The 17,476-nt window shown below is 38.6% G+C and overlaps 1 protein-coding gene across 4 annotated transcripts in view; it reads left to right on the forward strand.

Annotated features, from left to right (window-relative positions):
* The window catches only part of Scn2a (sodium voltage-gated channel alpha subunit 2), a 134,708-nt gene that overhangs the window by 96,511 nt on the left and 20,721 nt on the right, over nt 1-17,476 (forward strand). For all 4 annotated transcript variants that reach the window (XM_063283106.1, XM_063283105.1, NM_012647.2 and 1 more), the window contains 4 exon segments: nt 376-732; nt 5,534-6,013; nt 14,531-14,651; nt 16,606-16,760. In XM_063283106.1, coding sequence (XP_063139176.1) covers nt 376-732; nt 5,534-6,013; nt 14,531-14,651; nt 16,606-16,760 — 1,113 coding nt within the window.

A 17,476-nucleotide genomic window follows, 5' to 3' on the forward strand; every position in this document is an offset into this window, starting at 1 on the left:
CGCTTTTCTCTTTTAACTTATATATGCAATGTGTGTCCTACATCACAATCTTTAACCACCCTGAGAAACATATTTACTGTGGGCTGTTAAATAATTTACTTCTTTGGAAATGAGTCTCTGTGAATTAACCTACATGACCTTTAAATACGTTCATTAAAACAAACAACAAAGATAACAAAAGACAGTTACAAAAGCTTACGTAGGTGTGTGTGTGTGTGTGTGTGTGTGTGTATACAATATTTGCTACTTTTGTTAGATAATTCTTTGGCACATGAATAATTCATCTTTTTGCAGTTAAAACAGATTTGCTATATAGTTCTGTTGATGTTTCTGCAGTGCAAAGCACCAATGATAATCTTATATTATTTTTTCCAGCTTAGAGTCTTCAAGTTGGCAAAGTCCTGGCCCACACTGAACATGCTCATTAAGATCATCGGCAACTCGGTGGGTGCACTGGGCAACCTGACCCTGGTGCTGGCCATCATCGTCTTCATTTTTGCTGTGGTCGGCATGCAGCTGTTTGGAAAGAGCTACAAGGAGTGTGTCTGTAAGATTTCCAATGATTGTGAGCTCCCGCGCTGGCACATGCACGACTTCTTCCACTCCTTCCTGATCGTGTTTCGAGTGCTGTGTGGGGAGTGGATAGAGACCATGTGGGACTGCATGGAGGTCGCGGGCCAGACCATGTGCCTTACTGTCTTCATGATGGTCATGGTGATTGGGAACCTTGTTGTAAGTAATAAAAACACTTTTCTGCTTTTCTGTCCCAGATGATGTTGTTTTAACAATGTTTGACTAAAGAGCATTCTATGTTCTAGGGAGAATTATGTTGTATATTTCTGGTTGTCTATTACCCAAGATTTCAAAAGCCACAGGTGATTTAGACTTCTGTAATATGTACACCCTCCAAATATCTCTTGAGCCAAAGTTGTTCTAAATAATGTGTATATCTATCAAAATATTACAGTGCTACTATACAAATGCATGTCAACATTATATGTCAATCAAAATGAAAATAAAACAGAAAAAAGTTCAATGTTAGACATGACATGGGAGGATTCATTGACACAGATTAAAAAATTATAATAGACAAAGACATTCTATTAATAAATCCAAAAAATAACTGTGGCACTGTAATTTGGTTTTCTTACAGATGAAAATTTAAGCAGTATTTAAATCTATTTTTTTATTTTATCTATTTACCATCCAAGAAAGAGATTCAAGGATGAGTCAGAGTAATAAAAGTGTATTAGTAAGTTTCTGAAGTACAAGGACAGAGAGCTCTTAGTGTGGCTGCCAGGAGCTACTGCAGGGTGATTGACCGAAGGTCAAAAGAGTCCTGGCTTCACCTTTCTTCTCGCTGACTCTTACCTGACACATCACTGTCAATTGCACTGAAATTTTAGCTAAAATCTACTGCAAGGTTCCACTTTTGAACTAATAACCTTTGCGTTTGGTCCCGTCTGTATTTTATTTGAATAATCGAGGGCTGTGTCAATCAAACCCCGATTTAAAAAAATGATGACAGATGTGTCCTCAACATTGCCTAATTCTTTTTTTTCTTTGACCCAATTGGTAAGGTATAATTGCCCACCTAAACATACAAAGCCCAGTACCATCCATCCCTTAAGAACATTTATAACAACCTGTAAAGGTACAGCATGGAATCTTAACATCACCCGCCATATTGTCCTGCCACGGCTTCTCTCTCCCTCTCCTCTCCTTCTTTCCATTCCAGTCTCCTCCCCTTCCTTCAAACTTCTCTCCTGCCCATCCTTCCTTCTCCTCCAATGACAGGCCTCCTTCTATCCTGTACCTGCCCCCCACCTGTATTTTAAAAATTCAATGGGGAGAAGGTTCTGGTGAAGTCACCTGATTCCTGAGTAGCGACTAGGCAGCTGTCCTTGGGGCAGTGGAATTAGCATTAAAGTACAGATAACTCCAGGGCAAACCACAACATTTCCCCCTTTTTGTCCAGCTAAAAAGGCTTTTTTACTTATATGTAAATTGAGTACAATTATTACCATTCTACAATTTATAAAGCATATGATATACTCAATACCCAGTCCATCACTATATCAATTAAACAGAACATTTAGTTACCCATTCCAGCTTAAGAAAGGCTTAAAATCTATATTATATCTTGGCTAGCTTGTATACTATCTGATAACTATCCGATAAAATATGTATATTCAGAGTTAAACAGCCTGACAGGCTATGAGACTATAATCAGTCTTCAACCCCGTCCGAAATCTGAGAATGACCTAATATCTATACACATAGGAAGCCTAACATGGCTTCTAGAAGTGAGAGGTTGTAGAGACAAACTTCCACTAGCACTGTTAGCAACATGTGAGTCTTCAGCCTTCTGGCTCAAAATCAACTGACAGACTCTTGAAATGCAGATTTTGAAGTCTTGGCAGAGTTTATCAGTCAACTATTCTGCATAATTTGTCCTTTTCAGGATAGTATTAGTCTGCAGATGAAACAGGCAGTTTTGTCTAGTGGCTGCCTAGCCACAAAGTATTGCCTCATCTGGACGTAGATGTTCAAATTCTTTGTTAAAACTGCCAAAGAGGAACTGTTAGGAGCAGATATGTCTCAACAAAAGATAAATAACTTTAAATCTCAAATTTTGTGGACTTCTGATGTTTTTGAAAACCATCTACCTGTATAAGACAATCTGTACTGTTGTTGTCTTTATATCTTAATAATATCTTGAAAGTACTCTCACAAAGTCAGCAATATATTTACTATTTGGCCCTTAACTCACATGTGTAATCAACTCAGAAATTTGTAATGACATCAATAGAAGGACTGGCTCTAAACCTTGTACTTTTAACAAATAAATTCTATATCAAAGCAAAGATATGATTTTAGCTTAGTTAACAAATGAGATTATGACTGTATAACAATCTAGCTAATTCCTCCCTGCTAAATTTCTAAATTCCTCATAAAAACAACTTTAGAATAACCACTTTCAGCCCCCCAAAGTCCAGGGAATTGGGGCGATGACTCCTCTATAACTTCTTCAAGCTGTACATGGGTGTTGAGATATCCTTGGGGCTAGGGGATAGGAAGAATGAAGCAAATGCTTTAGCCGATGTGTCCTGACTGGACCCAGCTGAAAGTCCTTGAGACCAGGAATCCAAGTAGGCACACTCTGTAAAATACAACTCTCAAGACAAAAGTTTAGAATTGAGAAATCTTTTTGTTTGATTCTCCTGAATAAATTTTTCAGGCAGTCTACCTCTATCAAATCTGATCAGAATGACTCTGTGAGGTTTCCAGAGCCTAATCACACTTTTTGAAAACACAAAGACAAAATCTTTCTCCCAAAATACTTTGTTCCTTAGTCTGTAACCAGAAAAGCTTGTATCTTGCACTCTCTCCCAGAGTAATAATATAACCATAAAACTCAAAGTCACACCCATTATGAAGATTAAACAATTTTTTAAAAAGAAGTAAGTAAACAATGAGCCTGGTAGGCTTTTGTACTCTGTGATATCAGGAAATTAACCCAAATTTCCTGTGGAGCCCATGTTAAGAGAATCTGAGCTTCCTGTTGTGGTAGATATAAAAAATAACCACAAACCCTCACTAGCTGGCATCAACGAGCCATATGGCCTTTAGCGGGATAATTCATAAAACAAACCAAATACCTTCTATCAATTCCAGTATCAATAAGCAACATATCAAACCAGGATTTTAGTCCAAAATATATCCATCTGTTAAGCTCTCTACCCCGAGCCACATATTTTTAGTTAACCTTATAACTTATAACTTCTATAATATATGTCTGCATTCACTCTCCCTAGTGTTACAGACATTTATCACAACTCTCTACTTGGAGTTAGTGACCAATTTTTCCCTATCTAAGTTCCGAACCATAGATGAAAATCCCCACGTAATTCGGGTAATCTCTTTACTCTCCTTAAAACAAACTTAAACACCTTCTATCAATTCTAAAACCAATAAGCAACTTAAAACTCAGGACTTTAGCTCAAAATATATCCATCTGTTAAGCTCTCTACCCGGAGCCACAGATTTTTCTTTAACCTTAATAACTTCTATAATACATGTCTGCATTCACTCTGCCTGGTGTTACAGACATTTATCACAACTCTCTACTTGGAGGTAGTGACTATTCCCTATCTAAGTTCTGAACCGTGGATGAAAATCCCCACCTGACTCAGGTAATCTCTTTACTCTCTTCTTTCTAAAAACAAACTTAATCACCTTCTAATAATACCTGTAATTAAGAAGTAGCTTGTCTAACTAGGATTTCAACCCAAAATTCCATGTTAAAAAGAATATGAGTATCCCGAAAGACTTTCTAGACAGCTTTCTTTAAAAAGCAGCTTTTAATCTCTAACTCTCTGAGCTGCCATTATTTATCACACAGCCTGGGACCAACAGCCAGCCAGCCCAGGCTACTTCCCTGTTTCTTTGTTAAATTCCCACGCTTGAGATATCACATGACTTAACATGGCGCTGGCCTCCTCTTACTTAGAAAATAAAAACTTTCTCTCACCTCTTAGGATTACTAGTGGATTCTTGCCCATCATGTTAGTTCGACACCTGTTGTTGTAAAAATATAAAAAATAAAAAAAAAGTATTGTCGTCTTTTACCTCGCTAGGTCCAGCACCTCCGCAGCCCAGCGTCTCCAGCCACCACACACTTTGCTACACTCAAATCGTCACATAAAAGGACACACAACACAATAATCTTTGACCCAATTGGTAAGATATAATTGCCCACCTAAACATACAAAGCCCGGTACCATCCATCCCTTAAGAACATTTGTAACAACCTGTAAAGGTACAGTGTGGAATCTTAACGTCACCTGCCATATTGTCCTGCCACGGCTTCGCTCTCTGCCTAATTCTTAAGTAACCTGCCTGGTCTGTGGGCTTAGCAGTTCCTGGTGATACAACAAACATCATTTTTAATTCGACATCACAGTGGTGTTATTAAACAACAACCACTTCTTTGTTGTATTTATAAGTCTTGCATGAACTAATAGCATCTAAAAGGTTTTTTAAAATCAGAGTTAAGAGTGTTGATCTAGCAATACGTATATTTTTTATTGCATTTAGCAAGTTACCGAGGTGAAAGAGGTTGAAATGCTGCAGAGGCCAAATCACATCTAAATATGTAGTTCTATGAATAAAATTACAAGAAATATTCAGTGTCCTACAAAATACAGATTATATGTTCAAACTTACGAGTATCCAAAATAGCTGGTTTCTTTTACTGTGGAGTGGTCTAGATTTGCCAGGACGTATAGTTAGTCTGGAAGTTTCATACCATGGTAGCTCAGGGATTTTAAGATGAGCCTGAAATGAAGAGTGTGAGTAGTGCTCGCTATCGGGGTGGGCGGGGGGGGGGAATTCGTTTGTTTTTACTTTTCTCTGCTGTGCTCCGGGAGACCTTGTCTTCAATGGGATGCGTGAAAACAGTTCCACTTCTCGTGGCTAGAACAGGGGAAACAACAGGCTGACTGATTGTTCTTCCTCCACTGCTTTGTAGGTCCTGAACCTCTTCTTGGCCTTGCTCCTCAGTTCTTTCAGCTCAGACAACCTGGCTGCCACAGATGACGATAACGAAATGAACAACCTCCAGATAGCCGTGGGAAGGATGCAGAAGGGAATTGATTTTGTTAAAAGGAAGATACGTGAATTCATTCAGAAAGCCTTTGTCAGAAAGCAGAAAGCTTTAGATGAAATCAAACCGCTGGAAGATCTGAATAACAAGAAAGACAGTTGTATCTCCAACCACACGACCATAGAAATAGGCAAGGACCTCAATTACCTCAAAGATGGAAACGGGACGACCAGTGGCATAGGCAGCAGTGTGGAGAAGTATGTGGTAGATGAGAGTGATTACATGTCGTTCATAAACAACCCCAGCCTCACCGTGACTGTGCCCATCGCCCTTGGAGAGTCTGACTTTGAAAACTTAAACACGGAAGAATTCAGTAGTGAGTCAGATATGGAAGAAAGCAAGGAGGTAGGAAATTTTAAAATAAAAGAGATATTCTGGTATGTATTTCTGTGGCTTCAACACCATTAGATATACCATAGTGCATAGTACTTTCCTGTAGGAAAACAGGAAATATCTACTGTAACATTTATATAGTAAGGTGTTTGATAATGTTAGATTACTCTGGCTCTGCAAGTGTTACCATGACTTTAATTTTTCAATACTCAACTTTCCAAACTCATGATATTAATATGAATTTTTAGGCACTTTAAAAACAAGTGTAGATAATGCATCGATGTATACACGTTCATCCTTATAGTTCACCACGGTAATGGTTTTAGTATGTACCGAAAGATAACTAGTGGGAAAATGATTCTTATTCTCATCTTATATTCTTGCCTGTACTGAAATACTTCATAAAAGAATATATTTATTTTGTCCAGACCTATTAACTCATGCTAAAGTTGACTTGGATTTACTTTCATGTTTCCTAAAGTTGATTTTTTTTTAAAAGGAAGAGAAGTTTGTGGTAGGGAAGAGTGGTAAACACTTGTCTAAACCAACTGAGTGCAGTCAACCTTTTTACACACAGAAACCCTCCGTATGTGATTGTATGCAGATTCTGAACTAACCAACTCAGTGTCTTCATAATATATTCTTTGATTTATGAGACGGTTAGGAATCCAGTGAACGATTTTGTTGTGTTTTGCCACTAATCCTTAAATTAATAGAAAAGCAGAGGCGCTGTCTATTTGCAATGTCCAAATCAACTTTTTTTTTAATAGACTTAGAGGTTGTGACTTGTTTGAATTGAATACTCTTTTGTGTTTTCTCCAAATTCAATTGACCCTTTATCAGCTTTCTAGAGTGCCTGGATTTATCATTTCAAATCCGTGCCCTAGTTCTGTAGGCTTTAACTCTTCTGCTACTTTGATAATATTGAATGCAATTCGTGTCATGATTTTTGAATGCCTGTTTCACTCCTTAACTCTTTGAATAATGCTGAATCCATGCTAGAGCGATAATCTTTCAAAGAGAGATTGAGATTCTGTAGTGTAATACGGTGACCTTCACTTGTGACCATTCTTACTTCTCACAGGGGTGAGACCAAGCTGGAGCCATCAAGAAAGCCGCTCTGGTGTTTTTTAAGCAGCCAGAGGCTCGAGCCACCACTTTTACCCAGGTTACCCAAGCAAGTTGCGCATATATAAATATACTTAGTGTCGAAATGACTTGACTGGCCTGCATGTTACTCAGCTATGTCCCTTGCCCATCCATTGGCAGTCCGATAAGCACAGCTGCTCCTAGGTTGGGTCATTTACAGCATGGTCAGGCAAGGCTGACAACCCTAACATTTTTTTTTCTTTTGTTTTAAGGAAAATGAATTTGGTTGCTAATTTCTTTATGTAGATTTTAATAGAGAGTATATACTTATTTAAATGTGAGCGTGCATGCCTTTGTGAATTTTGTAACTTCCAAATAATGGAACAAGTTTAGAACATGCTAGCAGCCAGGAAGAGGATTGTGGGTACGCTCCAAAAAAAAAAAAAAACACTGAAGAAAAGCTCTCTGTCCACTGCCCCTTGTTTTGTTTTTTTTTTAATTTAATATTTTGTTTTCTTCTATAACTTTTAAAACATATCCCCTGTAAGTGTGCTCTGTCTGTAATATTTTGCTCATTGTCTTCTGGGTAATATGCAAATTAAAGCAATCCCTCACCCACATGCAAACTTCCCAACTGACTTCCAATGTGATAATAATGTAAATGAATGGGAGTGTTTGCATTTCGATGCCAGCAGCAAGGGTATAATTTTCATCCACTTCATTTTAGGGAAAAGGGCAATGCTTTATTTAGCAATTGACCAAATGCTTTTGCATTTAGAATGACTCCCTTGGAGATTCTGTTTATAATTACTCTTAAAATTCCTAGAATGAAAGGGAAAATAGGCGGTCGAGTCCACCAAAAATAAAAACAAAAAGAAAAAGTAGACTTCTACCTACCTAACGGTGTGCCCATTCAGAAAAATGGACCTGGGGCCCATCGCCCTCGCCCCCTTTACCCATTATGATTTTATTTTTCTTCCCCCCTTCTCCATAGCACCTATCAAATTTTATCCACGACACAGTATTTTCATACATCCTGCTTTATAAACAGCTCCATGGGAAAAATCACAGGCACGCTTGTCTCTTCCTTTGTTGTTTTGTTCATGAGAGAAACCCCACATTGTGTGTAATGGGTGGTAGCCCTTTTTATTTTCACTATCTAAGACCGAATTCATAATTCTGGGCACGGATATTTAAACCAAGTTGCTTTTTTGAGTTTCATCACTTTTGTAGAAATGTTAGGAAAATACTTTATCACTTAGAAACGGTGACATTAAAACTGTAAAACAACTCGTAATAAAAGCACGTTGAGCTTTTTTGAAAGGGGGAAGTACCATAATGTCATTAAAACATTCTTTAATATGTGGGAAGAAAATTCTATTGCTAGTATCCCTAATTCATGGAAGGTGAGAACTTTCATATCATTTTTTTAGGGTAATAATTTGCTTTTCATTCCTTTAAGGTTAGATACCTTTGTCTCTGAGGAGTCCACTTTCCAGTTTCTTTAGGGAAAGGCACTTGGGAGAAATTGCAGTCAAGCTCTCAACCTTTTGAAGAATTGAGGCATTGTATCAAGAGTAAATATGTTGGGATACAGATAAAGCAACAATTTGGTTGTTACTGGTTCTTAGAATTTTCCATTTCTTTTTGAAAAACCTTTGGGAAGTGTAGTTCTACACCTAAAAGAGCTTGCTAAATCCCAACATGGGAAACAGGAAGGAGGCAGAAGTATGTAGGTCAGCTCTGAGCAAGTGTGGGTGGGGAGGACAGCACTGGATAACTCATGATTTTTGTCATGAAATGAGCAGTCCTTGTGGGAAAGAGTCTCAGTGGGGTGGTGATAAAGCAAATATCTTCAATATCAGACCCCAGTAAACAGGCCAGACACATTAGTAATTTGCTGATGATAGGCCGTCACAGTGTAAATATTTTTTTGCAACTCCAAGAAAGATATTTAAGTCTCTTATCTATGTTTTAAAGTTTGTAATAAAATACTCACTACAAATTAGAAAATGGTTTTCTGGAAAAAATCACCATAATAGCTTAATTTCATGATTTAAAAAAATGGAGCATTCACATGAGATACTTAATGTGAAGTAAACTTTTCTTAATTTCTTTCCAATCAGGATCTTAATTATATTTAAAATTATTTACTTTCTGAAGGCCTATTAGTTTAACACAAACAAGTTTAATAATAATTTATTGTTGATATAGAATATAAAAGTTACAAATATAATCTTTAAAATTAAAGCCCATCACGGTAGGGACTATAACAATGGCTTTGAGCATGCATAAGGGCATGGATTTGGCTCTCCAGAGCCCATGCAAAAGCCAGGTACAGCAGTGAGTGTCCACAGCCCCAGCACTCGAAGGAGACAGAGACAAGAAGATTCTTGGTGCTTTCTGCCTAGTCACCCTCTCCAAGTTCCTGAGTTCCATTCAGTAAGAGACCCTGACTCAAAAAATAAGGAAGAGAGCAATGGAGGCTCACACACTATCACCTCTGACCTTTACATGTACACGCACACACGTACACATGCACTAACATGTACATATGTGTATGCCCACGGGACTGTGTACAAACAGCACAGATACACTCACCCCAAAACATGAAGTAGTGCATTTTGGTATTATTACATCATTAAATGAAACATGATTCTTCCTCGACCAGCTTATACAATTTTGAATACTGACTGAGCAACACCAGCACTGATATGAATGAGTTCGTGAATGTGGGTTTTACCCAAATGTGTTTCCTATATCTGTATGATTGCTACTGGTTTCTAAAGCAAACCTCAATGACTATTCTTATATAACCTTTATATTATCCCAGCCTTGTAGTGTACCTGTACTTCAAGTTTGACTAGGCAAACTCCCTCTAACACTTCCCTTCTACCCATTTATTTCCTGATAAGTTAGGTATGGGTAGTAATAAGGAAACTGTCTAAACTGTGTCTGTGCAGCACATCCATAATTTGCTTTCTTATTTTGTAACACATTGAGGTGTATAATGCCCAGACTGGGGCACTACTAGAAAACATATAATGGAAACCTTTTATTTAAGAACATAAGCTCCCACGGTTATTAGTGTGTTTCAATGGTACACACTTGACAACTCTAAGTGACAAATACACACTATGGTCAGGTTCATCATAACGAGGAACTCATCTTAAGCTGATGACTTTTATGTTAATTTATTTAATGTTGTGGGATTCTTTTAAATACATTTTAACCCACATATTTCATTAAAATGATGACATTTAACTCCTATTCAACAAAATCATTGAGTTGCTATAAAGAAAGTTTTTGCTCTTCATATTTTTTGTTATACATCTCGAGTATATCAGAAGGTTTTTATTCATGAGCTATTCCAGTGTATGCTTTCCTCATACTGCATTGGCACAGACTGGAGCTGAGACTATGGTGCAACTTGACACCGAGGTTCTTAGTTATGATTCATAGAAGTCGGCAGTATTATAAACACTATCTTTAACCTACAGTGTTGAATCATATATCCAGTCGACTAAATCTTCCAGATTATTTAAGGTTGAGTTTGCTTGTGAATCATCAGAGAAACTTCCTAGAATGTTGTGGAAGAATAGAGTGCAGAAAGTCTAGGGCATAGCCACTAATTAATTCTGACATTGACAAAGTGACTAAGCACACTGGGTAGTGGGGCGATGCCTCAATGCTCAGCGTGGTCTTTGCTGTAGTAAGCCGAGCAGCACATGGATAAATGTGCACACCAGCGACGTGCAGAAGACACTATGCTATCTCACTTTAGGGAGAATGAGATTGCAGCTGCTCCTAAAGGGCTTCCATTCACTGCGGAAACACTGTGGTGTGTAGAACTACATACTTAGTATAGAAAGAAGGGAAATGGAAACCAACAACTGATTTGGTAGCAACTGTCCTGGTAGCTAACCTTATAGACTCCTAATGGTGGATTCTTGGCAGCCCGATTTTCAGACAGCACTCTCAGTTTCAAGAGTTGTTGATCATCATTTTAGCGTATCTGAATCTTTGAGGAATCTTGAACGCTGCAGTTAATGATATCCCTTTGAGTGTAGAGAATCAGACAAGACACAGTAGAAGTAGTAGAGGCTGAAGACCATAAATGGACCACAAGGTCACTCACTCACTCACTGACACAAGAAACATTCAATAAGGACAAGGACTGATAATAGATTCAAGGATAATGACAAAGCATTCTTCCCCAAAGATAAAGTGACTAGTGTACGTATTCTAGAAACACAGAGTACATTCTAAGTTTCACTTTGTATAAAGAAAGGGAATAACCTGACTCCTGAAGTTCATTGAGATTGTGCTGTTGCTTTCTTATTGGTGGAAAGATCCCTTGTTGCAATAAGAAGGAGTTGTGTTTATTCTAATTCACTATGGTTTCAAGAAGAGAAAATACAAAGGTTCCTTGAATAATTTTTAACAGGCAAGGCCCGTAATTATTTTTTTAAAAAACCACACATGAAAAAAATTCTCTTTTCCTTGGGGGGCATAATGCACACTGAATAGAGAAAATTGAGTTTCTCTCATATTTCTTTAGTTTCAACAAGCTAATGAAAGCAAGCGACTGGTTTCATGTTGTTCGTTCAATGAAAAGCAAATCAGGACTTCAGAGTGAGCTCCAAGGGCTGAACTGTGTTTGTTATTGCCCCGCCCGTAGCCCTTAGAATACTATTCTTGCTCCCAAATATCTTACCAGAACGTTGGCAAGATTTGAGTTTCTCTCTCCCTATGCTTCATGAAAGGTCAGAAGGAGTGGTCAATCACAAAATGTCATGAAAATCCAGAACACCCAAGTCAGGGAAATGGTAGAATGGAAGAAATCAGGAACTAGAGGGACTCATAAAAGGGAAGAAAGACAATGGTGACACAATAGTGAAAACCTGAATGAGTGCTGGTGACACAGGTCATTATGATATCTTTTAAAATGTTGGCAACCCAGAAGCATGGCAGTAGGAGTGCTAGTTGATGTTGCCGGGATCCTATGGAAACTCGAAGATTTTGAATCATGATTTCCTGTGACATTTTATGTGGTGATTGCTGCTAATCAGACAGTATCAGGCGTTTGTCCTGTTAAGAAGTCTTTTATTATATGGTCATCTATGCATTCCTTACTGAATAATATTATTGAGTATCTCCTACACGCTTACTACTGATTGTATTAGATAACATTCCTATTGCTTGGTGGGATACTCAGAAGCAACTTTAGGAAGCATAGATGTACTTTGGCTCATGGTTTGAAGATATGGTCCATCAGAGGAAGGCAGATATAGCAGACAGAGTATGAGACAACAGGTCACATAGCATCCATGGTCAAAAAGCAGAAAAGAATGATTATTGGTTCTCACCTCACCTTCACCTTTTATTTAGTTAAACCCCCAGCCCATTGGATGGTGCTGTCCATGGAAGGGGTAGATCTTGCTACCTCAGTTAATTCCATCTAGGAATTATTTCACAAATAAGCTCAGAGGTATGTCTCCTATGTGACTCTAGACCTGTCAAGTTGTCAATCAAACCAACTGTTACACTGGTGCTGATATAGCCATTGACCAGTGGCCAGACTGAGTATGTGAACATTAAGATGTACCAGCGTTTTTACATTGGGAGCTCCGTTCTGCATTTCCAGTGTTATCCACATTATTAAAGGGAATATTTTTCATCCTTACTGCCTGTAGTGAAGTCAGATGTGACCAGAGTTCAGCGTGCTGGGTTATCTATGCTGTGTCTCAAAAGACTATCAATGACAAAGCCGGTATTGTCAGGCCTCTGAGGTAGAGCAACTTGATGTTCAAGGAGTCTCCACAAGTGATGAATGTTTTAGGAGTCAATGACAAGACTCCAAACCCAACTATAATTATGGAAGAAAGAGTCAGACCTAAAAGAAAGGAAATAAAATTAGGTGGAAAATAACAACCTGAAAATATTGGAAATATTTGTAATAAATATTATTTTGGGGTTTCATCAAAGAACAAAATATATATTCAAATTTTAATGACAACAATATTATCTTCTCAATGCCATAAAATTTTCAGTAAGGAGAAATTCAACTTCGACCTAGCTTTTAACTGTATTTCTTTATATAAAATTTAAAGGAACCACAAGCCTAAGTCTCAGAAAGCAGAAGTGTACATTTTTGCATCAACTATGTATTGTTTAAATATAATCATTTCAATCTCATGTCAATGTACATAACACTTTCTTCATATGATCTCAAAACACACTAAGTCAACACTTCATAAAAGTAAGGTCATTTTTGTAAATGAAGGAATCATTGTATTAGGGGGAAATCCATAGTTTTCTTATCCAAACTCTTAGTAGAATCTTTCCAGTTGCAACTCTAGCCTCCATTTGACTCCAGTGTTGCATACGTCAGTATCCATCCTACCATGTGCTTCTTCATCCTCTTGGTAAAGGAGCTTTGTCAGCTCGGCCATCTCCTAATGTTATGCACTAATGGGGATAACATTGTGACAGGTTTGAGAATGCTGTGGCCTAAACTACTCTGGTTCCATGTGGCACTCACACCTGTCCCTGCACCATGCCTGGACATTTTAAGATCAAGTGTATGATGGGGTCCCCACCCTTGATGCTGGTCGCCAAGGATAGACTGACCCGGATCAAGCGTATGCGTGTCAGCCTGCAAGACAACCTCTTTTTACTCTAGTTTCCTTTGGATGACTGTTATTTAACCCAAAGGAAACAAACCAAGAGGATTACTGAATCCATTTCTGCCAGTGTCTGAGAGGACAGGCAAGAGTGCCAAAGTAACAGGTAGTTTCCAAATGCACAATGAAACCCAGGAGTGCATTGGCCAAAGAGAATGCGAGATACCTGCTCTTGCTATCTAGTTAACAATGTGCTGCTCTTCTCCGAAATAGAAAGTTACAGAATGTCTTTAATAATAACCAGTAGTCTACCTTTTCATGTCAATGAAAAGCGGGTAGATGCAGATTGTCGCTGTTTATGTGCACTTGACCAAACCTTTTCTACATTTGACATGAAAAGACACTGTGCAGCTTTTACGGGTCGGGTCACAATTTTAGAATGAAATAAGCTCTATAATTTACAAATGAATTTTCCAAAGCAAGATCCCAGTGGCCATATGGCTAGCCGCTTGCCTGAGCTTTCTGTAGAATTCTATTTCAGAAACGATATAATGGCCCTGTACAAATGGTATTTAAGTTGCGAGCACTGTTTAAAAGAAGAAAAAAAAAAACCAACCCAAAGGTATTCTACAGTGCTGGATCTAATCTTGTGACCCCCACCTCTCCCAAAGCAGATTGGCCTTATGTTTAAGTAATTCTTAAATTACAGATCAAGAGAATGCATACTGAAGACTGGGGGCGGGTACACCTTAGGAATCTGTATGTCTGGATTACAGAACGCGTTTAAAAGCTTTTCTGTGGGGTTGGTTTTCAGAAATTGAATGCAACTAGCTCATCTGAGGGCAGTACGGTTGATATAGGCGCTCCGGCAGAGGGAGAGCAGCCAGAGGCCGAACCGGAAGAATCGCTTGAACCGGAAGCGTGTTTCACAGAAGGTGAGCAAACAGTCAGGCTGTCGGGAGCCTTCTCTTGCCTCTCCATTTTTCCTGCCTCTCCATTTTTCCTGTGACCTGTCTGTATCTCTGTCATCTGTCTCTAACCACCCTCGCCTATCTGAATAAGAGTGATTCACTTATTCATTTTGTTTTAAATCTCCAACCGAAGGCATTTTTTCGGACTGTGTGTTTAATGTACATAATTGATTGCTTTTGCTTTTGAAGGTATGAGCCACCCTAAAACATGCTGCTAGTTGGTGTATTAGTCTGCTCTCTGTTGCTGTGATATAACATTCTGGCTAAAAGCAAACTGGCCAGGAAAAGATTTATTGGGCTTAAATGTCTATGTCATGGTCCACCGTGAAGGAAGTCAGCAGCAGGAGAGGAAGTCAGGAATGAAGAGGCAAGAACTGAAGGAGAGGCCATGGAGAAATTCGGCTTACTAGCTGATCTCCTTTCTTAAACAACACATGACCACAGACAGAAGGCAACACTCCACTGGGCTGTGCCTTCTCGCACCAATGATTAATCAAGAAAATGCCCCCACAGAGTTGCGTATGACCCAGTGAGATAGTAGAACTTTCTCCGTTGGGCTTCCCTTTTCCCAGATGATGTGAACTTGTGTTGACAAAAGCCTAAGCAGCACCATTGGCTCTCCGGCCTCCTAAATTAGTGACCAGGAGAGAGAGTTGGTTAGATCAGATTCATAACTGTTAAGGTTTTTAAAAAGGAAAGGAAAAGATAAGCAGCTAAAAGGCATAAGGAAATAATTCGTTATTTGCTGAGTGCTCAGACTGTACTGAATGGGTTGATAGATGGACATTTTGGTCTGACCTTGAATGTCAATCAAAGTCGAATATTTTTGTGAATTTTGAACAAAGACGAAAGATGTCAGAAAGCTGATATATACTGTATACTTTTATACGGGAGCTTTATGATCATCAGAGTACTCTCAAAAGGATTCTTTAAAGAAAACCAAAATTACACCGTTTCAGACGAGGGTCAGTTTATAGCCTGTGACTATAGTGATGATTATCAAACCACATGAAACCAGAGACTCCAAGCTGTTCCTTTGGGCTCGACCAACAACCTGGAGCTAATGCCTTGCACAAGATGCTCGGACTTGGGTGTCATTAATGTTGGTTCATATTTGCTTCTTCAAACTTCATGTTATTAATAAGATTTATACAATTCCCAAGATCTAGCCTCATCTCCGTTTTGTTCCAAAAATTCAGCAATTCAGCATTATCGATGAAATTTTATAAGACTTAAGTATTTTCTGAAACTGTAAAACTTGTTAAAAAAAATCAATCCCACTAAAACAGACATTCCCCAAGGGCAAGGTCATTTACATATTGTAGTCTTATGGTTTTCCAAGCACAGTTTTTTAATACAAACTCTCTTCAATAAATATTGAAAAGGCTTTAACCTAGTGCCTCATAAAGTACACAGAGGTGCTTAGTGCATGGCTTCAGATACTATTCAGGAACAAAACAACCCTATCATTCAATAATAGTGTATATTTACATAAATGCCCGTAATCTTATGGAAAAAAGCATGATGAAATCTTTCACAAATCTTCTGCTTAGATGGAGTTATACTATGCTATAAACTGACTAATCAGAATTCAAATGCATGTCACGTTTATGGAGGATTTACCGTGGGAGAAGGGTTGAATAGAAAGATAAACTGTGGCTTTTACTTTATGTTTTTCTGGATTTGTGTAGTTTATGATGTATTATAATACAATTATACACATATAAGATAATATTTGCTCCTTTAGCAAATCATCTAAAGTCTAGACTGCTGATGTTGATTTCTGTAAGTGGACGCCTTCATTAAAATAAGGTTGTTTGTACTGTGCTAGGAGGTAATCAGGTTCATGTTCCACCTTCCCAGAGATGCAGAAAGAGTAACTGATGACCTTTCCTTTATCCACTCTCACCTATTTTAGACTGTGTGAGAAAGTTCAAGTGTTGTCAGATAAGCATAGAAGAGGGCAAAGGCAAGCTCTGGTGGAACTTGAGGAAAACGTGCTACAAGATAGTAGAGCATAACTGGTTTGAAACCTTCATCGTCTTTATGATTCTGCTCAGCAGTGGTGCTCTGGTAGGTGGTGCGGGGCCTGCCCCCTCAGCGTTTCCCCTTCCTGTCCATTGAACGTCACTTCACCCATTCATAAAATACAACGTTGGGGAAATATGTGTGCGGAAGGGCTGGCAAGAGTGGCTTATACTGCTCTATCTGGAGGAGCCAGACAGGATCACTCTGAGACAGTGTGTGTTCACATGATATTTCAAAAGGAATCTCTCTGATTTGCGCCAATGGCAGTTGTTTATTTTTGTGTCATCTTTATTCTTTTGTTTTCCGGGCCATTGTTATACTTTCCAGCATCTACTGAATTTCATCCATACAATACAGTACAAATGCAACTATGTTCCTATTTAAGAAATAGATTTTAGGGTCTGCAATACATCCTCGGGCCCTGAGATAGATTAGAACCACTTCTTCAGAAGGGCCAAGCGGTTAAGATGTGGGGTTGCCCACTGAAGTGGGGATCTGCTTAATAGAAGTCCCTTCCTGAGAGAAGTCACCTGACTCAGTCATACCGATCAGGTGCCAGCCACCTGGACTGGTAACTAGTTGGCTACCTTAATCTCTAAAAGCAACACGAGCCTACTTTGCATCTGACTTCATTTAATGGAATGAGTAATTTAGTCAAATTCTCGTTGATATGACAGAAATAAAGTCACCCATTTCCCCACATTGTGGTGTGAAGGGAGATGCAGTCCCTTTGCTTTGAATTTGCTGACCCTGTCTGTGAG

The sequence above is a fragment of the Rattus norvegicus genome, chromosome 3 (assembly GCF_036323735.1).
Source record: "Rattus norvegicus strain BN/NHsdMcwi chromosome 3, GRCr8, whole genome shotgun sequence".
In the NCBI taxonomy this organism is placed as follows: Eukaryota; Metazoa; Chordata; class Mammalia; order Rodentia; family Muridae; genus Rattus; species Rattus norvegicus.